Genomic DNA, 20,960 nt, shown 5'->3' with positions numbered 1-20,960 from the left:
ATTGACGCATAAATATCACAATAGCCTCTTATCTACTAGGCGTCTATCATGCTCTCTGTCTCAGCATCATTTATTACTGTGAGACATTATTGTTATTGTTGCTGTTGGCAGTCGTTTATTCGTGTTACTCTCCTCGGTCTTCCTTTTCCTTGGTGTTCGCGCTTACGAGTGCCAATCTACAATCTACTTATACTCCACACCTCCGCATCCTCCCTCCACCCCACCCCAGAACCTTAAGAACCCCAAATTTTGGCTCCACCATTGCTACCGCCAAGTGCCCACTTGTTGCTCGATTACACCTCATCTCATCCAATGATGTTTCTTTCTCCGCACTTTAATCATCTGCAGATCACCGACAACTAAACAAACCTCACCCTGTCATCCACGAAACCCGCCAGAAGCTGATAACAACAACGACCTGGGCCCTCCGCTGGAGGCAGGGTCTTGCAGTCGCTATGTTCTGGAAAAAACCAGACAACGTCGCCGGCACGACTGCACCGGCTATCTTGATCGGCCTCTTCGTCACGTTCGGTGGTCTCCTCTATGGTTACGATACTGGGTATGACACCACCTTGGGATCTGCCTTGAATGCTTGGAACGGACGCATGGCTAACTTTGGGCTTGCAGGATCATCAGCGGTATCATCGCCACACCCTGGTGGCTCAATCAATTCGCCACACAAGTCGACCCCAAGAACCCCTCTAGGAGAGCCTTGACTCCCGCCCAAACCGCCGAGGTCGTGTCTATACTCAGCGCTGGAACATTTGTCGGCGCGCTCGGTGCAGCTCCCCTTGCCGATCAGCTTGGTCGCCGACGTGCTCTGATGATTGCCGTGGGCGTCTTCGCAATTGGAGTCACCCTTCAAGTCGCGTCAATGGCCCTCCCATTGTATGTGGCCGGAAGGTATGTGACATCAATCGAATATATGATCGGACAATACTGACTGCAACTAGATTTGTCGCTGGGGTAGGCGTGGGCATGATCTCTGTCATCGTCCCTCTATATCAATCCGAGATGGCACCGAAATGGGTTCGCGGAGTCTTAGTTTGCACATATCAACTGGCAATCACAGTGGGACTTCTTATTGCTGCAATAGTCGAATATTTCTCCAACAGAATCGACACCGCTGCGTCGTTCCAAATCCCCGTGGCTCTACAGTACGTTTGGGCAGCGATTCTCGTACTGGGCATGATCGTCCTGCCAGAAACACCGAGATACTTCATCAAACGTGGCCTCCATGCCGAAGCTGCAGCGTCACTTTCACGCATTCGACGATTAGATATCACGCACCCGGCTCTAGTTGACGAGATTGCGGAAATTGAAGCGAACCATGCCTACGAGGTTTCCCTTGGCCCATCTACCTACCGACACGTCTTCTTCGGAACGCCTCACCTCGGCCGGCGCCTTCTTACCGGCTGTGGCCTTTTCATGCTACAACAATTGAGCGGCTGTAACTTTATCTTCTACTTTGGAAACTCGTTCTTCGACCAAGTCATCGGCTCAGGGTTTTTATTTCAGGTGATCGCAAACTCAGTCAATGTTATTGGAACACTTCCCGGCATCGTTTTTGTCGAGTCGCTCGGTAGGCGCCGACTGCTTATGGTCGGCGCTATTAGCATGGCTGTTTGCCAGCTGATTGTGGCATCAGTCGGCTCAGTCCACAGCTTGAGTTCGGATACTTCGAATAAGTTGTACGCTGCGTTCATATGCGTTTACCTATTCTGCTTCGCCTCTACATGGGGTCCAGTATGCTGGGTCGTTACCGCAGAGATCTTCCCACTGAAAGTCCGCGCCAAATCAATGTCAATTTCCACCTCGTCGAATTGGCTGTTGAACTTTATAATCGCATACACGACCCCCTACCTTCTAGGAAGCGGCTCAGGTGCTTTGGACTTGGGTCCTCAGATATTCTATGTCTGGGGAATCTGCTGTATATTCGCCTTCTTCTTCGTCTGGATCATGGTGTATGAAACTTCCAAGCTCACACTCGAACAAATTGATGAAATGTACGAGCGAGTCGGCTACGCCTGGCAATCACAGAGCTTTGAGCCCACATGGTCCTTTCAGAATATCAGACAGGGCCAAGCGAACCCTACTGCAGTGAACGCTACTGCGATAGACATTGCCTCGGGGGAAGAACTGAGACAAAGAACTAATGCCACTGGTGCTAGTAGCAATGGCACTGGACACAACATTACTAGAACCAGTGGTGAAGTAATCGAATCTTCTCCGTCCACAACGCTATCAGCAACACACGTAACCGACGAAGACAAAATTGTCGCGTCCTTGGGCAATGTCGATTTCAGCCTCTGATACGATGTTCCGACTTGGTGCTTATTTCTGGGTACTACGCCCTTCTAATGTCTATTCACGACGAATCCGGAGCGTCGCATGCTGAATGCATCCACAATGGAGTCCCGCGCGCTCTATGGCAGCTTCTGGCCTCGGTCCTTAAACTTTGCGACAGCTGTTATGGGTGAGATTACAATGCTATTGACTGGAACTGTTCAGTGGGTGTGTTGTGCAGCATCCAAAGCGGAGGGAATGAAGTTCTATGGAAATCCCATAGCGTTCGTCAGCAACCCCACGCCTCATGGCGATTGGTAGAGGCCCCAAATGCAGGGGAGCTCACGAAAGTCAAAGAATGGCAGAGAGGAATAGAGGAGAGAGCGGCTGCAAAGCAGATATCAGCCTCTAATTCTTGCAGACGCGGAGAAATACCCAATAAATCCGTCTGTAGCACTCCGAGAAGATTGGGGAAACGGGACACAATAAAGGTGCGGCGGCTCGAAGGCAGACCCAGGCCCTGTCCAAGTCCTTCGAACGTCGGAAGAGGGAGCTATTTTTCTCTTTTGCAAGCGAAAATAGAAAGCGATGGCAGCATTCAACGCCGCCGCCGTCTGCCTATAAAAACGCGAAGAAGAGAAGGACCTGGATATAATTTCCAAGAATACCATCGAGCTAAACACTCTTTCCCCCCTAATAATGAAGCAACGAAACGGATTGTTCGAACGGATTATAGAGATATATAGCTATATTTTCGAAATCCAACGTTTATCTGGTCTAATGCACCATCTCTTGTGTACCCATGAAATATAAGCCCGTCCCGATTACGTCTTAGAAAGCTACCTGCTAATTACCATCTCCCGCCGTTCTTCCATCCAAAAAGATGCTTTGCAAACTAAATGATACCTTGCCCATGGATAGGCGTGCAAAATAGATTGCCAAAGCCAACAAATAAAGAATGAGCACACTTAAATTGCAGCGCCCCCCCCGCCTGGTCCCCAAAGTAATCTCATATACCACCCAAACATTTCACTACAACACATACACAATTCGCAAAGCAGGCTTCTTCGACCCCTGATCCTTCCTACCACCCAGCCCCACCACCCCATCCTCACCATCCGCACTGTTCAGGTAGAACCCCCCTCCCAACCCCCTCCTCCCCGTCCCCACCTTTCTCGCAACACAAACAAAATCCATCCTCAACGGCCTAACTTGAAAGTCTCGCGGGCCCGCAGGTAAATTGTTGTGGCCATACGGCGAGTAGAACCGCATGTCGACTGGCAGGCTATCGAACCGGCCTCCGTCGGTATCCACCATCGCCGTAGCGATGAAGCGGTGGGCACGGTCGATATCGCAAACAGCGGCACGTATAGGTGCCTTGCCGACAGACATGTGGGATAGGTCATTCCAATTTCCGGGGTCGAGGAAGATGATATCTTGTTGCGGGTCGGCGGGCAGCCTGTACGGTGGCAGGGCGTTTAGCAGGACCCGGAATGCTTCGGCGCGGGACTCGCGGTTGACGCTGAAGATCGTGTGGGCGGGGAGATGGGGTGCGATGCTCTTGTTGCAGATGCGAACTTCAGCGATATGGAGGTCACATGGTAGGGAGGCGCGCCAGATGGCGGTGCGGAGCTCGGTGGGGAGGCGGGGGAAGGGTGTGAATGTGGCGAGGCCTGACGTGTCTGGGGTGGAGGCGGTTTCTGACCAACGAGCCTTTGCGAGTAATTCCAGTCCTTTCATCTTAGGAGATGATCAGAGTGAGGTGTCCCTGGTGGAAACTTAGGCGCGTCTGATCCTCAGCCTCGTTGTCGTATAGGCCTAAACCTGATGGCACATGATAGGTTGTGGGATCGTGCGGTGTTTAGAAGATGATTGACAAGTTGGCGAGATCGGGATTATAAGCCACCGCCCCAACTGCCGTGAAGGATACGAGCCAAGAGGAGGCAAAACTAATATTAGAATGCCGGCCATTACTAGATTTACAAACTTACTGCTATCAAATTTATTTGGCTAGAGCAAATAATAATTCTGCATTTGTAACCTTATAATAGGTTTTATATACTACTCGATATTCAGCATCAGTACACCTAATGGCCAACACTCTAGCTATCCTTCCATTGCTAGATACAAGTTATAAACTCGATTTCCCCCGTGATTCAAAAGGCAGGATAATAACAAGTAAGCTCGCCGCAATGAACAAAGCTGCACTAGTATACACCGGAGCTGACGTCTCTAGGTTTGCAAACATAGCAATGGTTGGCTGAGAGCTAATGTTAGCATCTCGTTCTCAAACGACACTCCACAACAGGTGAAATGAATGCAGCACTTACAGCCATGATCCCAAAGATCCGATTTGCCGTCGCAGTGAGCGCATTGCCTGTCCCACGGTCTTTTGTTGGGAACACCTTCAAGATGTCAGTTTCTGTCAATTCCAAAGTGAATTGTTTTTGGTACCTCTGGTGTATACGAATAAAGCACAGCAAACATTATGTTCGAAAAGAAGTTAAAGGCACAGTTCCAGCCAAGCAGTGCATTGGATGTCACTGCCGTGGTTGAGGCGTAAAGGAACACCCCCGTGAGAACCGTTGAGGCAGAAAGTGTACCCTTCCTCCCAAAGCCGCGGACCTCAACTAGGGCACCGCCTATCAACGCGCCAGGAATACCGAGGACGGCCACAATGAGCGAGTTCCGGTAGGTAAGGTAAGTTGACCCGTCACCGAATTCAGCGCCGCGGATTGCTTGTAGGTATGGCAGGAAGGTGTTATAGAGAGGGTAGCCCAATCCAATAAAGGCCCATATAACAATGATCAGGGAAGTCGATAGTGCCAGTTTTGGAGTTGCGAAGAGGGAGCGCACATGCGTCAGGTTAAACTTTTCGAGCTTGCGCTTTAGAGTTGCAGCTGCGTCGGTTTGTGCACCAGCGCCAGTCGGGTCGCAGGCTTGGAGGTCGGCGAGAGTTACTGGGAGTGTTAGCCAGGAAAATGGTGTGATCGGTTGCAAATGCTTACGGTTGGAAACCTTTCCATTTCTTTTGGCGACTTCATGGACAATCCGGACGGCCTCCTCATCATTGCCCTTACCCATGTGGTATTTTGGGGACTCGAAGACCGTGAAGAAGCCAAAGCGGACAAAGAACTCAACCATTGATATCGCGCCCATCACTATGACGAAGTATCTCCAGCCCATATTATCAGATCTATGGCACACTGTTTTCTCTTCACACGTGTGGCCCCCTAAAAGCGGCCAGGCAACCAGAGTAGCCACGACCTGAGCAATTGCCCAATAAATTGAGAGAACCGTCAAAAGATACTGGTGTGACCCTGGGAGAAATTCGAGGAAGATGGCCGAGTCCACTGGTAGGTTACCACCAACGCCGAAGCTCCATAGGGCGGCAAAGATTCCGATGGAGGCAAAGTTGGGGGAGCCAGCAGAGATAAGACCGAATACGGCTGTGATACCAAGTGTCAGGTTGAAAGCCCATTTTCTGCCGAAGACATCGCAGCCAAAGCCCCAGAACATAGCGCCTGCAAGGAGGCCTACGTTCTGTGCCAGACTGAGAAGCGGTGGTTTAGACGGATTGAACTCGTTTTTGATCGGAGTAACTGCAAGCTGTTAACATTCCTGCAAGAAAGGCAAGGGTGAATTGAGCGAGGAATCTTTACATATCAAAGAGGTCACAATGGGCCACAGATTGTCGTTTGCCCAGCCAAACCCCACGACGATGAACAACTGCCACTGATACCAGCCCATCCCGATTTCTTGGATCTGGGAGCAATAAGTATCTGAGCCATGAGCTAGCCGACAATGGCGGAGTTCTTGGGAAAAGGCCTCTGGCTAAATTACCGCATGGTTCAAGACACGAGCTTTCGCCTCATAGACCGGGTCAATTGTGCCCTTGGGGAGTGCCGCAACCACATCATCTGCCGCGTTACGAAAGTTGTCTCCCTCGGTCACCGAGAGTACTCCGGCCTCAAGCTTAGAGTCATCGTATACCGGCGGGGACAAATCTGCCTTACGCTGCGATGGCGATGGCGAAGGAGCTTCTTCTATCTCCACCATGACGTCCTATTTGAGGGTAGAAGCTTCTTTGAGCTAGATGTTGCCGTGGGTGTTGCAAAGAATGAGAAATCAAGAAATGGGGCCCATCGTTAACCCTCTCGGGTTATGTGCTGGTATATATACGAAATCTATATCAAGCTACCGACTGAATGGCAGATCATAATGATCGTTACTTTATGCCTGCAATGACACCATCTGCAAAAGGGTCCTCCACTCCCCCCCACCCGCCCCCACCTCTCTGGTCCAATTATGTGGTTGTCAAGGGGCCAGGTTCGCAACTACCAAAGTAAGCAAAAGTCAGAATATAGTAGGCTGATGTTGACGCCTTAGTGTGACTTGATGCCGTACCACAATATACGTACTTTATTTTGTTGTGCAGTAACTTGCCGAATGCGACGAGTTCTGGGGAAAGTGAAAGTGGATTAAGTAAGACGGCTTGATCTCGTGCTTCACACCTGCACTGTGCCTGTTGGGGAAAGAGGATGTGCACCGTGGGATACGTGGCATTTTGGCCCTGGAATGGCAGCTTTTCCCAGTGTAATTAATCGTCAGGCTCCCCAATTGGTGCTTGGCGTGAGCCGATTGCCTCAGAACTCCCGCGCATTAGGTTTCACCAAACCCTTCTGCTACTCGGGGGGTTTGGGCAGGCCCTCCGAATAACATAAATAATACTCACCCGTTATCTGCTCAGCACTGTTGAAGCATGCGTCGTCGTCGACCCTCTTTCTCACCACCGTCGTCTTTCTCACCAGCGTCGTCTTTCTCACCACCCTTGCTCTTTCTCTCCGCCCCTATTCCTCTTTCTCTCCGCCCCTATTCCTTCTCACTACCCCCCATGATCCTTCCCTTCGCCCCTATCTTCTGTTCAGATTTCTAGGTGAGAAGTTTACTTGTCATCGCTTAGTATCGTGGATGGATCCATTGCTATGGTTTTCTTGCCGATTTCCGACTCATGTGCAGCACATCTCCATTCCACCCATTAATTGGCAATGAAACCCAATTCGTAAACCTATCTATCATACAGGGAATAAATATATACACACAAGCCTCGCTTTCTGAGACCCCTCCACCACCTCTAGCCAAACCCATATGCACGGACTAACCCCCCATCACCCCCCTACGCCACCTTCTCCCCCGCTAGCTCCCCACTTAACCCACTCTCCCGTTCCTCCCCCTCTCTCCCCACCTGCGGCGCCTCATACCCCTCCACGACCGGTCCCGTATAGAACTGCTTCCCCCTCACAATCCAGTACAAGTACGCGAAGACAAAGATAGCGACCAAGAAGACGCAGGCGTAGTTCATCGTATCAGCCGCAACGGGGTACGCGGTTGGCAGAACAAAGATGACGCTCACGAACGCGGTCCAGATGCAGGCCCACGTATTGATGTACTTTGAGTATCGTCCCATGTGCCACGGCCCCGGCTTGAATTGTCCGAAGATCAGCTTACACGCGATGGGGATGCAGTAGGAGATGTCGAGGGAGATGGCGCAGACGTTGAAGACGCCCGAGATGGCGGTGTAGGAGCCGAGTCCGATGAGGTTGATCAGGATGCAGAGGACGACGCTGAGCCAGACGGAGGTGAGGGGCGTGCCGGAGATGGTGCTGACTTCAGTCCAGACGTGGGAGAAGGGGATGAGGCGGTCGCGGGAGTAGGCGAAGAAGGTGCGGGCCGTGGCTTGCAGGGCGGTGAAGCACACGAACTTGATGATGATGAAGCCGCAGACGGTGTAGAAGATGCCGCCGGCCTTGCCGAGGGAGTTGTAGAAGATCATGGCGACGGGCTGGTAGGCGCCGAGGATGTCGGCGGAGGAGGGGCCCATGCAGAAGCCGAGCACGATGTTGAAGAGGAAGCCGCCGATGTAGGTGAATGTCATGGCGGCAGAGATGGCCCAGGGCGCTTTCTTGGCTGGGTTCGAGATCTCCTCTGTGATATGGGCCGTGGCGTCGTAATCGGTCATGGTCCAAGCGACGGAGAGGAATCCGAACAAAAATGAGAACCCCTTTGGCTGCCACCCGGAGCTCGATTCGATCTCTGCGAAGACAAAGCTCGCTGAGTTCTTGTTCTCCGTCTTGACGAGCAGGGCGATACAACACGACACCAGCACGGCAATGTGGAAAATGACATATCCCTTGGTCATCTTCTCAATCCAGTATGTGGACAGCGAGTTAACCAGCCCCGTGAGCACGGTCAACGCAGCCATGACGCCAACCGTCGTGTTCTGCGTAATCTCATACTTGAAATCCGTGCCCATGGCCACGGCCGCGAGCAGCATCTGCGCGGCGCCGTACTCTGAACTGGCCACACCAGCAATCTGGCCCAGAAGATTGATCCAGCCCGTGATCCACGATATGATCGGCACATACTTCTTCGGCGCCAGGCGCGACACCGTGTAGTACAGTCCGCCAGACGTAGGGTACGCCGAGACCAGCTCCGCGACGGAGAAGGCGAGACACATGCACCCGGACCCCGCGATCAACCAGCACCACACCGCCGCCGCGGCGCCGCCAGCCGCCAGCGGGTAGGAGTAGGTAGTCATGGTAGTCGCGAAGAGGCCCGAGATGCTCACGGCGAAGGAGAAGGTGGAGAGGTAGCCAAACTCGCGCTTGAGGACGGGCTTGTACCCGAACTCCGCCTGGAGCTGGGCATCGTCGCTGTCGGCGCCGTCCTGGGAGTCGCTGGAGAGCGAGCGCGCCCCGTCGGGGCCGTTGTTGGTGGAGAGGTGCCCGATGCTACGGGTGCGGTGGCGAACGATGTGACCGTCTGAGCTATCGGCGGACGGGGAGATGACATCACCAGGTGCTGTATCCTTGGCCATCTTGGCGGGATGTTGTGAATGCGCAACACGTGCTGGAGTTTTCTAGGAAATCTATGTGGATCTGGCATAGATAGAGGGTTTTGATATTTGAAAAAAACAGTAGATTAAAAGAAGGGAAAGGGAAAAAAAATGAGGCAGAAGAGAAACATGGTACAAAAGATCTGATGGCAACGCCAAGGAAATTCTGAAGGGAAAATAGCGGGCTGGCGTGGAATGGGCGAAAAAGAGAAAGGGGGCTAAAAGGTAATGTTGCAGGGAAAAAGGTGACCAGACCATTTCAGGCAATGACGAGGCTATCTGTATGGTTAAGAGATAAGTACAAGGCAGCGAGAGAAGGCGACTATGCCGTATATAGTGCTATGGTATAGGGACTAATATGCCACATTTCACGTGGGGAGAGAGAGTAGAGAGGATCTAGAATAATGCACAGGGTGATGTCCATTTTACACGTTTGCATATTGTAAAAGTATGGGTTGTCCATAGAGAAGGCAGAGATTCGAGGGTAGGATGTTTTAAAAGAAACCTAACCGTTGGAACTGCCCATGCCTGCCCAGAAATATTGTCTGGGTTGTCCATAGGGAGAGCATGGATCGGCGTAAAACATGCCTAGGTGATCTATAGGCGGCCTTTAGGGAGTTCTTGGGAGACTTTAGAAGTCTTTAGGAGTCCTTAGGGGGGTTGTTAGGGGGGTTCTTACTAGACACTAGAGCACGTAGAACAAGTAAAGATTAGCCCCTAGAGCAAGTACTGAAGTTAGCCCATAGAGAAGCCACACAGAGTCCCATAGTAAGTAAGTAAGCCAAACGAGCCCATAGTAAGAGCCCATAGTAAGACGAGCCCATAGTAAGACGAGCCCATAGTAAGACGAGCCCATAGAAAGACGAGCCCATAGAAAGACGAGCCCATAGAAAGCCAAACGAGCCCATAGAAAGCAGCCCATAGGAAGCCAAACAAACCCATAGAAAGCAGCCCATAGGAAGCCAAACAAACCCATAGTAAGTAAAACCATACAGAGACCACAGACAGTCTCATAGTCGCCCGAGTCAGCCACGAGCCCATATTCAGCCCCAGCCTAACAAACCCATAGTAAACCAACCGGCCACCCACAGCACAGCACCACACACAAACGCGGGAAAACATGGAAGGTCCATAGCATAATCTTCTGGCCCGGACTTGGTTGGTTGTCTCTAGCATGTCGGTCCGACACTCGGTCTGACACTCGGAAGGGGCGACCGCCATGACGATGCTAAACTCTCACTGCTAAGGAAAAAACTTGCCCCATTACTACGGCTAGCTGGGGGTACTTGCAAGGACGAGGTGGTGTACCCTGTATTGTATGGAGAAAATTGGGTAGATTTCTATCTCCCACGTTAGAGCAACAGCTTCAACGGTTCAGAGGAACATGTTCACGTGACCACTTTTCTTTTTTACGATCCCTCCACGGCCATTCAACGTCGACGATCAATTATCGATCGTCGGCGTTAAACAGCGATCAATAGTGGCATCTGCCGGTGTTGCGCTAGTTGTTTACGTACAATAAATTTGTATGTATGTCTATGTCTACGTATGGGTTAAATAGATGATACAGAGTTCCCGTCCGTCTATATACCGTCTGTCCGTGCTCCTTCCTATCTTTCCCCTGTGAAGTCAGCCATTGAATCCACGTCTTATCTGTCTGCCGTCTGTCGTCACACTCGCACTCGGCGTCGCCGTAACCCAACCCTCCACACGATCCGCAACCCCCACCACACCTCCCACACCACCCATCCCATCCCCCATGGGGTCACACTCCCCTTCCCCACATATCTACACACCATCAACAACCACATGAAGATTCCACTACTCTTCTTTTTTCTCCCCCTCCCCCCCCCCCCTTCACCCCGCCATTCTGCCTCCCATCATTCCTCCTCGCCCCCATCCCCATCACCGCCCCCCTCTCCCCCTCCCTCAATTTCGCCAACTCCTTCTTACTCATCGTTAAACTCCCCTTCGCCATCGCCTCCATGGGCAGCGGCCTCACATACGGCTGACACACCCACCACGGCCTCCTACACTCCCTCACAGCTTCAACACTCGTCTCATACTCCACCGTCTTCCCTCCCTCCGTATCCCCCTCCGTCGCCAACCCCTCATACCCCACCGCCGACAGCACATTCCCCGCCCCCTCTTCCGCATCCAGCGCATCGTGATAGCTCGCTCCACCAGTAGCTTCGTACTCCCTAATCCCCTCCTCCACAACCCGCTCCACCATCGCCAGCACGCCTTCATACGCCTCCATGTCCCCCGGGCGAGAGCGCGCGAGCGCGTCGCGCACGGAGTGGTGTTTGGAGACCAGCGCGCGCAGGAGGTGGAAGCAGTGCGGTTGCATGGCGAGGAGGTTGGGGCTGGATGTTTTTTCGCGCTTCTGTTTCTTGTTGGCGTTTTTGGGCTTTGAAGACGTCTCGGCGGTGCCGGTGGTTGGCTGCGTCGTTGCTGCCGTGCTGGGTGCCTCTGCTGCTACAGCTTCAGCTGGCGCAGCACCAGTCTTCGCGCGCTTCCGCGGCGGCTCCTCCCCACCCTCCGGCGTCGGCGCATCCCTCGCAGCCTCTGCCTGTCCAGGGACATAAAGCAGTTTCCTCACCGGCGGCGTCTGCTCCAGTACATACTTATACAGAATATCCAAATACCTCCTCAGCGCCTCATCCATCCTGTACCCCCCCCTCCCATCCCTCCCCCTCCAATACATACTCCCCCCCCCCCAACCTCCGGCGCAGGAGCAAAAATAGCAGGATCGTATAAATTCCCGTCCGCGCTCATCACGGCGTCCGCGCCTGTAGCTTCGAGACACCTCTCGATGTCGCCGCGGGAGAGGATATTGCCGTTTGCAAAGATGACCGTCTCTTTCGGTAGGTTGTCGCGGAGGTGTCGGATCGCGGCCCAATCCGCTAATCCCGTCTTATGTCCCTTCGCCTCGCGCAGCCGGCCGTGGACGGTCAGGATACTAGCCCCTGCGCTTAAGACTTTCTTCGCATATGCCAGCGTCGCCTTGCGGGTCTTGAGGACGCGGATCTTAGCCGTTACTGGGACAGCGAGGCGGGTGTGGAGGGTATTTATCAATGCGTAGATGAGTTCCTGATCCTCCTGCAGAAACGCACCGTACCCCCCCTTCCTAGCAATCCCCTGCGGACACCCGAGGTTCAAATCCACAGCGTCGCAGAAGGGCGCCACGTACTGCGCGGCCGCAAGCAAATCCTCCGGCGTATTAGCGCAGAACTGCACGAATAGAGGCCGGTCGATTGTCGGGTTTCCGTCGAGGTATATGTCTGCCGACTCAGCTGGCGGGGCGGACAGGGGGGGGTTGGGAAGACCGGAGCGCGTGGGCTGGAAGTGGTTGAAGCGGAACTTTTCGGTCGTGGTGAAGAGGCGCGCGTGCAGCATGGGGCTGTAGGCTAGGAGGTCTTTGGTGCTTTCGGGGGTCATGTAGGAGCGGGTGAGCATGCGCCAGGCCTGGTGGATGGTTAGCTGGTGCTCAATGCTGGGGGAGCGAAGGGGGCCGGGGGGGGGGAGGTGGTTACGAATTCAGATTGGTCGACCATGGGAGCGAGGACAAATTTGGGACTGCCAATACTCTCGTAGAAGGCTCGGCCATGGAGTTTCGTCAGGTTTGGGGAGTCTGCAGCGGCGGTGGTGGGAGCGGTGGGTGTTTGTATTGACTCCTCCGGCGGTGCAGTTGCCATTGTTCGGGTGGATCGTGGGATGCTGGGGGAGAGGGTGCGCCTTGCACAGGCGCTGAGGATTCTTGGAATGGACGCCACTGTTGGAACGGGGGAGAGAGTCGGGTGGAGGGGTGTGGATTTGGAGACCTTGAGGATTTTTGTTGGAGGCGCTGAGGTGAGTAATTAATTTTTGTGAGATATGGTCCGTGCATGAGCCTTGTGGCGAGGCTGAAAATGGCGCCCTGGTGGGCGGCATCTCTGAACACATTATAATTCCTCCATTCAAATTTTGCAGCTGTTCTAAGATGCAGCCATCTATTTGTATTATAAATATACATTCTACACATAATCCCACATTCAATCCCCCCCCCCAATGCAACCCCCCAAACTCCAACTCCAACTCCAAACCCACCCCTCTCCCCCAGAACCCCCCTACCCCCTCCCAACCGCCCCCCTCCTCACCTCCTCCCTCTTCCCCTCCACCCTCTCCAAAAACTCCTTCCTCTGCAAATAACTCCCCTTCCCCCTCTCCGCCACCTCCAACTCCTCCCTAATCCCCTCCTTATCCACAAACCCAGCCCAGTCCATCTTACTCTTCTCAACCGTATTCAGCTTCCTCCCCTTCTCCACCTCCTGCTGCGCTACAAGTCTCTCCCTTATCATCCCAACCCCCAGCTTCAAGTCCGGCCGTGGCGGTGCAGTATCGATGACGGGTTCGAACACAGAGCGCCGCGCAAGTTTGGTGGGGCGGCGGGGGGGGGAGGTCGAGGTGGGCGCGGCGGCTGTGGAAGGGGAGGGGTTGGAGGCGAGGTAGAGGCGTGCTTCGGCGGAGTCGCGGGGGACGACTTTGGTTTCCGTGTGCACTTTGCCGGCGAAGTTATAGGTGCGCTGGATGGTCACTGTGTCGTCCCCATTCGGGCCTGGGAGTGTCGTTAGGGCCGACGCTGCCGCCGCGGCGGTTTTGGATACCGGGCCTACGGCGTCGAGGGCTTGGGTGTCGGAGGGAGGTAGGGGGGTGTGTTCGGCGGGTTGCTTGGGTGGTCCGGATACCATAGATGCCCACAGCGCGTCGACATCGACAGTCGCATTCTTCGTATCCACAAGCGGCGCACGCTCTTCCTCTCTATATCTAGTTAGCATCATCCATTTCCCCAATCACCGGTTACCCCCAAGAGAAGCACCTACGCAGCAGCCGCCATCCTTCTCGTCTTCACAAACCCCCCCTCCCCCCCCTCATCCTCCTCCTCCTCCTCCCCCCTCCTCCGCCTCCTCTGCTTCTTCAACCCCTTCCCAATAATCGCCTCATCCCCCGAATTCTCAAACCCAATATCCTCCGCATCCTCACCGGCAGCAGGCTTCCCGCGTTTCCGTTTCGCTGCAGGTTTCCCTTTCGTAGCTGCAGGTGCTTCGCCCTCGCCCTCGCCTTCGGCTTCGGACTCAGACTCGGATGCTGAGGCGACCGCGGCGGCGGCCTCGTCGGGGACGAAGTCGTCGTCTTCTGAGGAGGCGTAGTTCTCGTCTTCGACGATTTCGTCGATTATAGAAGGCGCCATTGTGACCGTGCTATGTATGCAAATGATGCTCATCGCAATACCTCGGCTGGCCTCTACCTCGCGTCCCCCTAGAGTACCTCGCGTCCCCATGAAGGCTCGCAAGGCTGACCAGCGCTAGAGGCGCTAAAGCTTAAATCCCTAGTCATGGCAAGGCTGAATCACGTGAGCCCTTGGTATCAACTGGAGAGACGTGTTTTTACAGGGCTTTGCTCAGACTCGATATTAAGGTGCTCTGTTTCAGGGCAATACATTTTTGTGTTAGGATGTCACCACGACAGAGACGGCGATGCTACTGTATAGCATGGCCGAGGGAGGTCAAAACTCGAGTGTGTTCTTATTCCCTCCCATCTCCCATCTCCTATACAGTATAGAGGCAGAAGCCAGTCCCATCTCCCATCTCTATAGAGGCAGAACACCAGCAGCAGGGGCGTGAAGGAAACCATACGGAGTAAAAACGCCTCGTTCTCCGACGATCGAGATGAGATAGATCCACTCTGAGCTCTCCTAGCGATTCCAGCCATCATTGCCGAGCGGACCATAGTAGTATGGTGAAACACCCGAAAATACTACTATGGTCCGCTCGGCAATGATGCGGAGGGACTAAGGCTTTGGTGCTGACAATTTACTATAGTAGGCCGCCCGTGAGGGATGGGTTGGGAATAGGGCCCAGCTTATGTCTCAGTCGGTCGGCCGCCGCGCTGCGCATCATCACCGCCGCCGCTGCCGAACCGTCGCGAACATCGCGAACGTCGCGAACCCCTGAGATCAGCAGCAGGAGTGGCTGATGATCAATTGGTCTCAGTTCTTCCACCCATCCCCCCGTTCTAAATTTCCGTCCATGGCCATATATAGCATCGCCGTATCCGCCAGCCGTATACTCTATTACTCCTATGAGGGCCCGCCATACGGCCATAGGAGGAGAAGACAAGCCACCGTCGTAGCCTCGGAATGTGGGGATTTTTGTTACGGAGCCCATGCCGAAAGCAACGAATGAACGGCCCAGGATGGCGACGGTGTGGGCCGATAGTTTGGTATGTACGGAGTTGTATGTACGGAGTTGTATGTACGGAGTATGTACTTGGTACATACTCGGTACATACTCGGTACAGCTGGTGGGAAGTCAGGGGGGCGGCGACAGTACGTAGCCGCATGTACTCGAGTACCACTCTGTAACTTGCACTAAACCCCTGCCTAAGAGTACGGCCAGACATCCAAACCTGTTACTTTCTCTCCTGCTCCTTCTGCTCGTGTACTCCGTACAGTAGAGTAGTTTAGTGCCTGTACTTCATACGAAAGGTACTTATATATCTGTGTGGGTGGTGGTTGGTGGTGGGTGGTGGGTGATGGTGGTGGGTGGTCGCCGCTGGGTGGTCGCCGCTGGGTGGTCGCTGGCCGCTGGGTGGTCGCTGGCCGCTGGGTGATCGCTGGCCGCTGGGTGGTCGCTGGCCGCTGGGTGGTCGCTGGCCGCTGGGTGGTCGCTGGCCGCTGGGTGTCGTCGTTGGTAAAATACGCCGCTGTGCGTGTTTGTTTGGACTTTCTACTTTGGTGTGCCTCTCTCCTCAATTCTTTCATCCTCACCCTCATCGTCGTCGTCGACAGCTTTCTCTCTCCAACCTATCTATCCTCCTCTCGACCTCATCCCCTTCTCTACCCTCTTTCCCCTTCCCCTTCCCCCCCCCCAAATATCCCCTTCGTGCTGCCCTAATTCTATTCTCTACTATAACCTCTCACTCTTTTATCCCCCTCCTCCCCCACCCCTGTTTTATTTACCGGATTGTACCCGTTTCTGTCCCTCACCATTCCACCAACTCCCTCGTTTCGCCCTCTTCTACCCCGGTTCCTCTTCCGAATTCTCTATCGATCTCGACCCTCCGTAACAGCCTTCATCTCGAAAAGGCATCGAGGTCAATCATTTCCTTCTCTTGAAGGCCTCGACTGGATTCCATTGAACCTGTTGCTCGATCATCGTGCTCGGCAAGCATCGGAGGAGGCACTCCCCCCCCCGAAGAGAAGACTCACGGTAACAGTGTGTTCTGCCTGGAAACGAGCAGGAATCTCTCCGGCAAATCTTCCCAACACTCACTACTATACATTCACTGTGCTTCTGATAGCCTACTTCGTTATAATATCTTTGGCGTGGCATCATTTGACCAGAAGGTTCGTTCGCTCATGTCCCTTATCTCCCCGTTGACGCGTTTTCGTTCCAGAAGCTGTCCCCGAGGTGCACTGTACCACATTGAACGCTGTTTTATTCGTCATCGTGCCACAGACCTATACAGCACAACCTTACTGACAATCTCCGATCCAGGCTTGCTATTCTTGCCTTCTCTTTCGATACTCCAGCATATCCCCCGTACACGAATGCGACCCCAATAGACCACAAACATCAAGCTGAAAGCCTTCACTGGCCAGCACACACCCCTAGTATACCGATCTCAATATGGCTGCCATGGTTCAATCGTTTCCCCAACAGTCAGCTCCTGCCATTATGCTGCAATCTCGCCCGGCTTCGGCTTCTGGCATCCTCCAGAGCACTGCTCAGAGTCACGTCCACCAATATGGCCAAGGCTCTGCGAACGTCCACCGCAATAGCTACCACAACTTAGGAGGAGGCACTGCTGGATCGAATACATATCGTGGACATACCTCGACGGCACCAATAGCTCCGTATGCTTTTACTAGCACGCCAGCTTTGACCAACCCCAGGCAACAATACAGGACCGCCTCTACCCCGACTGTCCCTACAGGTGCTCGTCCTTCGCGATACCCGGCGCCCGCCTCTGTGTCTACAACGACATCCTCGTCGTCGTCCAACCTCTCGGGTTCTTCGGCAAGTGATGGAACTTATAACAGTGGTGGAGCAGTGGCTACTCAAGCATGGGAAACTACTCTCACTCGTCCTCTGCCTACAGTTATTACATCCACGCCTCCGTTCAGCCCTACTAGCACCGGCCCATCAACTCCCACAAAGGCCGCACCCGACCGCTACCGCCGCCCTGCCCATCGTGGTGCCGATACACTGCCCACTCTGCCTTCTCAACCACCCTTAGGTGCATCATTGCTAGCCAACTCAAATGCAGCACCAGTTCACCAACAAGGCCAAGCACCCCAGATATTAGCGCCGAATTTCAGTTCCGGAAATACGCTACTCAACGGATCCCGTGGTGCTATAGACGACATGTATCTCCGGAGACACGCGAAAGAAGACCGCTCACGCCGCCGCAGCATCCACATAGTTGAGGGATTCAACAACGAGGCGCAAAAACTGGAAAATTTTGGGCAACAAGGTCAACTTCGGAACGATCCATACCAGAAGCCAAGTTACCCAACCATTCGGCCGTCATCTTCGCCTGGGAGGACACAGCAATATGAGGCGATCCCAACGACTCGTTATTCAGAGCCAAGAGCACCCGTAAGTTTACCCATATATGGCAGGCCTCTTCTTCCATACATGAGCGACTAGATTTATCCCCACCAATCGTGATGGGGCTGCCCCTGCTAGTGTATATACGCTAACATATATGTTGGCAGGGACCGAAGCGAGGTTCAAGCGTGATAACCGTGGGAATAAACCCCGCCTCGTCAACCGTCGCAGGATCTGGGTCATTGAAACATGACCAACCTCAGGTCGTGAATATTCCTGCCCGTGGTTCCTCATCCGATGCCACAAAGCGCACAGCGAACCCCTCCCCGCTCTCTAAGCCGACGATGAGTACCGAGTCGGCGGTCACCAAGGATACATTTGCCTCCGCAGTCACTGCTGCTCTCAATACACCGGAGAAGACAAATGTATCGCGACCGCAAAGCCCTGCTACGAAGCAGTTGGCTGCGCTTAATGTGAAGGGAGGGAAGAAGCCATCGCGATTAAGACGAGCTTTCTCGTTTGGCAGCGCCGCCGAACTGGGAAAAGCCTCGGCAGAGACGAACCCGAACCACACTGAAGACGCCGCACGTCTTCAGACATACCAAGATGACCAAGAGGCTGAGCAGGCAAGAATTGCCCGGAAGCAAGAGGAGGGTGGCCTCGGGTCAGGCATATACTCTGGTCAGGGCAACTTCTTCTCGGGATCGACCGACAATCTGTCCATCTCGTCCACCGCTTCTTCCGCTTCGATAATGATTCGAAAGATGGGCAAGGGAATGAAGAAATCCACACGCTCGCTTGTCGGTCTCTTCAGGCCAAAGTCGGTGATTGGTGTCCCAGCTGCGGACTCCGCGGTGCCACAAGTAAGCACGGCAGAGGTGTCCATGGTGAACGTCGAAGCCGAGCGTCCACAATCCAACGGCAATATCTCTGTTTGGGACCAAAGCGGCGTCACTAGTCGCCAAGAACCAGACACCAACTCTCTCGAGGCCCCAATCAATCTCGGCAGAGCCTCTGGAAGCACCGACAACGTCTCCATCGGATCCGACTCCGCACACAGACGCAGCATCCGAGGATGTGACAAAGAGCGTGCGGAGGTCCTTGCCGCAGTCAAGAAGGGCATCCTCAAGCGCTCCGGTACCGACTCCACAAGCTCATCCCCTATCATCCTTCCAGTCGACCACAAGACACCGAGCTTTGGACTCCCACAGATCCCCAGCGTCGACGACTCGCCACCATCTTCCGCGCCCAGCACCCCGAACTCAGATGTTCACGGACACCGCCGCACCGAGTCAATTACACTCAACGGCGAGGACTACTTCATGTCCGCGCTACGCTTCACGGGCACCGTGTCCAAGAGCTCGCCTGCAACTCCTGCTGCGAAACGCAATATCTCATGGAAGAACGCAGCGAACTATCATGATACGTGGGCAAGCACAGAGTATGATCGCCGTGGAGAGATTGCCACATGCAATCGTCTTACGCCGATGCTCGCACAGCAGATCAAGGAGGAGCTCAATACGTTCAAGATGGTAAGAACCCAACACCTCCACTTCCATTGAATGCTTTACTAACTTTAACTCCAGGAAATGGAAGTCCACGAGACGTCTAAAATATATACGCACTTTTTCTAACGATCATCACGACTACACAAAAATTGGCGGTGTTCTCTGCTCTACCAAAGCCGGCAACGTTTTAACGTCCCCGCGCTTTTTTTCTTTTCTCAGGTCAGGCGTCCATCTTTCGTTATCGAACGTTGTTTTTATTTCCATGGCATTTGCGGGGTGTAATGGGCGCACAGAGAGAAACAGCACCTTTTGAGCGATTTTTTTTTTTTTTTTTTTTTTTTTTTTTTTCTTGCGTGCATTTGGGTGACTTTCCTACCTCCTCCACACTTTGTTTTCTCATTATGGTTCGTTTTGCGTTCGCCTGTTTTTCTATTTGGTGGCCGGCTAGCGAGAAAGATCATGAAATAGGGGGAGATTTGAAATTGGTCGCTTTTTTCGATCGAAAGAAATACGTGTTGGTTGGGAGGAAACTGGCTATACTTGATTTCATTTTCGTCCTCGCGGAAAACTCGATACAGCGACATGATGACTTTCTCATCTCTCCTCAGCTCTTTGTGCGGCATTACGTTCGACACACCAGCATAACACCAACTCACTCGCATCTCCACACAACCACCACCTACTTTCACAGTTCGCGTTTTTTTAGTCACCAACAAACTCATCCCGTGTGCGCCGGGAACCGTGTCTGATCATCCAACATTCTGAGCGTCGTTGATTTTTTGTTTTTTACCTGTCTTGCTGAGTATCCGTTTTCCCCAGTCCTGCGGGTTCCGTTGTTTCGTTGTTTTTCAGGATTAGCTTTCTCGACTCTCGTTGCTTGCTTGATTGGGCAGCTTGGGAGCGAGATGGGGGACGAGGATGACGATGGGAAGGCGGGGAGTGGAAGGGCACATGCAGTCATTTTGGGGGGGGTTGAATGGATGGTTTGTGAGGTGAAGACGGGTGGAGAATAATATGTGGCTAATGAATGCGGGTTGATTTGAGCATTTAAACAACAGTCAGATCGTGGCGGATGGCACAGAGAGATTTTAGAGAGAAGTGCCGGAGCTAGGAATCTTAAGCATCCGGATTGCACATTTTTTGAGCATTGCTGAAATGGGGTTATATCACGTGATTTGTGTGTATGAACTGCGTAGCAAGTCTAAAGAGGACCTCCACATAACAGCGATTACAGCAACTATATTTTAACTAAAGGCATTCAATCACTCACGGCTACAATAAGTAAGCCAGCTACTAACAGATGGAACAAGAGAAATAAGCTCTATCAGCACAAATAGTTAGTATTAATCCTCAGCTAACTCGGTCCCTCTCTCTAGACCTTTAGGCGGCACGATTAGGGATCAGGGGGTTAATCTGATGTATGAAAGGGTGCATATTACCACGTGACATGAGGCCGTTGACGCGGTCAGGAACCAACGCGCCATGCACGACGATTTAAGCTTTCGAGCCGCACTAGGTCGATTGAACCTGGGGATGGCATATGGGAGAGACGGACAAAGGAATAAATAGAACTAGAGAGTCCTGTATGGTGTAAATATCCCCCTTCACCGCGGCGAAAGTGCCCAAAATTCAGAGCCTAATACCCGTCGCATGCCTCCCGGCGAAAATTGGAGGAAT

At 53.2% G+C, this 20,960-nt stretch overlaps 7 protein-coding genes across 7 annotated transcripts; 2 read left to right on the top strand and 5 right to left on the bottom strand.

Annotated features, from left to right (window-relative positions):
• Nucleotides 1–233: 233 nt before the first annotated feature.
• On the top strand, nt 234–3,018 carry VC83_00300 (uncharacterized protein). Its single transcript, XM_024463995.1, has 3 exons — nt 234–559; nt 628–903; nt 954–3,018. Exons 1-3 carry the CDS (start codon nt 456–458, stop codon nt 2,311–2,313), a joined length of 1,740 nt encoding a protein of 579 aa, XP_024328677.1. The 5' UTR covers nt 234–455; the 3' UTR covers nt 2,314–3,018.
• VC83_00299 (uncharacterized protein) lies at nt 3,019–4,285 on the bottom strand. The gene has a single exon (XM_024463994.1). It carries the CDS (start codon nt 4,024–4,026, stop codon nt 3,319–3,321), a length of 708 nt encoding a protein of 235 aa, XP_024328606.1. The 5' UTR covers nt 4,027–4,285; the 3' UTR covers nt 3,019–3,318.
• VC83_00298 (uncharacterized protein) lies at nt 4,286–6,491 on the bottom strand. Its single transcript, XM_024463993.1, has 5 exons — nt 5,949–6,491; nt 5,295–5,888; nt 4,741–5,246; nt 4,617–4,691; nt 4,286–4,546 (listed from the first exon to the last, which is right to left on the bottom strand). Exons 1-5 carry the CDS (start codon nt 6,034–6,036, stop codon nt 4,418–4,420), a joined length of 1,392 nt encoding a protein of 463 aa, XP_024328605.1. The 5' UTR covers nt 6,037–6,491; the 3' UTR covers nt 4,286–4,417.
• Nucleotides 6,492–7,462: 971 nt separating this feature from the next.
• VC83_00297 (uncharacterized protein) lies at nt 7,463–9,988 on the bottom strand (the record flags this gene model as incomplete). Its single annotated transcript, XM_024463992.1, has 1 exon — nt 7,463–9,988. Exon 1 carries the CDS (start codon nt 9,161–9,163, stop codon nt 7,463–7,465), a length of 1,701 nt encoding a protein of 566 aa, XP_024328600.1. The 5' UTR covers nt 9,164–9,988.
• A 1,333-nt stretch (nt 9,989–11,321) lies between these two features.
• Nucleotides 11,322–13,135, bottom strand: VC83_00296 (uncharacterized protein). The gene is made up of 2 exons (XM_024463991.1): nt 12,718–13,135; nt 11,322–12,649 (listed from the first exon to the last, which is right to left on the bottom strand). The coding sequence occupies exons 1-2, from the start codon at nt 12,877–12,879 to the stop codon at nt 11,834–11,836; spliced, it is 978 nt and encodes a 325-aa protein (XP_024328599.1). The 5' UTR covers nt 12,880–13,135; the 3' UTR covers nt 11,322–11,833.
• Nucleotides 13,136–13,290: 155 nt separating this feature from the next.
• Nucleotides 13,291–14,979, bottom strand: SWC5 (swr complex subunit; the record flags this gene model as incomplete). Its single annotated transcript, XM_024463990.1, has 2 exons — nt 14,044–14,979; nt 13,291–13,981 (listed from the first exon to the last, which is right to left on the bottom strand). The coding sequence occupies exons 1-2, from the start codon at nt 14,499–14,501 to the stop codon at nt 13,291–13,293; spliced, it is 1,149 nt and encodes a 382-aa protein (XP_024328598.1). The 5' UTR covers nt 14,502–14,979.
• An 865-nt stretch (nt 14,980–15,844) lies between these two features.
• Nucleotides 15,845–19,601, top strand: BNI4 (bud neck involved protein). The gene is made up of 4 exons (XM_024463989.1): nt 15,845–16,568; nt 16,720–17,823; nt 17,943–19,307; nt 19,362–19,601. Exons 2-4 carry the CDS (start codon nt 16,852–16,854, stop codon nt 19,407–19,409), a joined length of 2,385 nt encoding a protein of 794 aa, XP_024328597.1. The 5' UTR covers nt 15,845–16,568; nt 16,720–16,851; the 3' UTR covers nt 19,410–19,601.
• The last annotated feature ends 1,359 nt before the right edge of the window (nt 19,602–20,960 follow it).

The sequence above is a fragment of the Pseudogymnoascus destructans genome (assembly GCF_001641265.1).
Source record: "Pseudogymnoascus destructans isolate 20631-21 unplaced genomic scaffold scaffold_1, whole genome shotgun sequence".
NCBI lineage: Eukaryota > Fungi > Ascomycota > Leotiomycetes > Thelebolales > Thelebolaceae > Pseudogymnoascus > Pseudogymnoascus destructans.
Note: the sequence above shows the minus strand (reverse complement) of the source record. Positions and strands in the feature narration are given on the sequence as shown.

What these genes read in the sequence shown, in the direction of transcription:
- VC83_00300 (XM_024463995.1), top strand. Translation starts at nt 456, where the DNA reads ATGTTCTGGAAAAAACCAGACAACGTCGCCGGCACGACTGCACCGGCT. An exon ending in CTCTATGGTTACGATACTGG is followed by an intron (nt 560 to 627) that starts GTATGACACCAC and finishes TTGGGCTTGCAG; the next exon opens with GATCATCAGCGGTATCATCG. An exon ending in CCATTGTATGTGGCCGGAAG is followed by an intron (nt 904 to 953) that starts GTATGTGACATC and finishes GACTGCAACTAG; the next exon opens with ATTTGTCGCTGGGGTAGGCG.
- VC83_00299 (XM_024463994.1), bottom strand. Translation starts at nt 4,026, where the DNA reads ATGAAAGGACTGGAATTACTCGCAAAGGCTCGTTGGTCAGAAACCGCC.
- VC83_00298 (XM_024463993.1), bottom strand. Translation starts at nt 6,036, where the DNA reads ATGGGCTGGTATCAGTGGCAGTTGTTCATCGTCGTGGGGTTTGGCTGG. An exon ending in AAATGGAAAGGTTTCCAACC is followed by an intron (nt 5,247 to 5,294) that starts GTAAGCATTTGC and finishes TAACACTCCCAG; the next exon opens with TAACTCTCGCCGACCTCCAA. An exon ending in TTTATTCGTATACACCAGAG is followed by an intron (nt 4,692 to 4,740) that starts GTACCAAAAACA and finishes GACATCTTGAAG; the next exon opens with GTGTTCCCAACAAAAGACCG.
- VC83_00296 (XM_024463991.1), bottom strand. Translation starts at nt 12,879, where the DNA reads ATGGCAACTGCACCGCCGGAGGAGTCAATACAAACACCCACCGCTCCC. An exon ending in TGGTCGACCAATCTGAATTC is followed by an intron (nt 12,650 to 12,717) that starts GTAACCACCTCC and finishes ACCATCCACCAG; the next exon opens with GCCTGGCGCATGCTCACCCG.
- BNI4 (XM_024463989.1), top strand. Translation starts at nt 16,852, where the DNA reads ATGGCTGCCATGGTTCAATCGTTTCCCCAACAGTCAGCTCCTGCCATT. An exon ending in ATTCAGAGCCAAGAGCACCC is followed by an intron (nt 17,824 to 17,942) that starts GTAAGTTTACCC and finishes ATATGTTGGCAG; the next exon opens with GGACCGAAGCGAGGTTCAAG. An exon ending in AGCTCAATACGTTCAAGATG is followed by an intron (nt 19,308 to 19,361) that starts GTAAGAACCCAA and finishes CTTTAACTCCAG; the next exon opens with GAAATGGAAGTCCACGAGAC.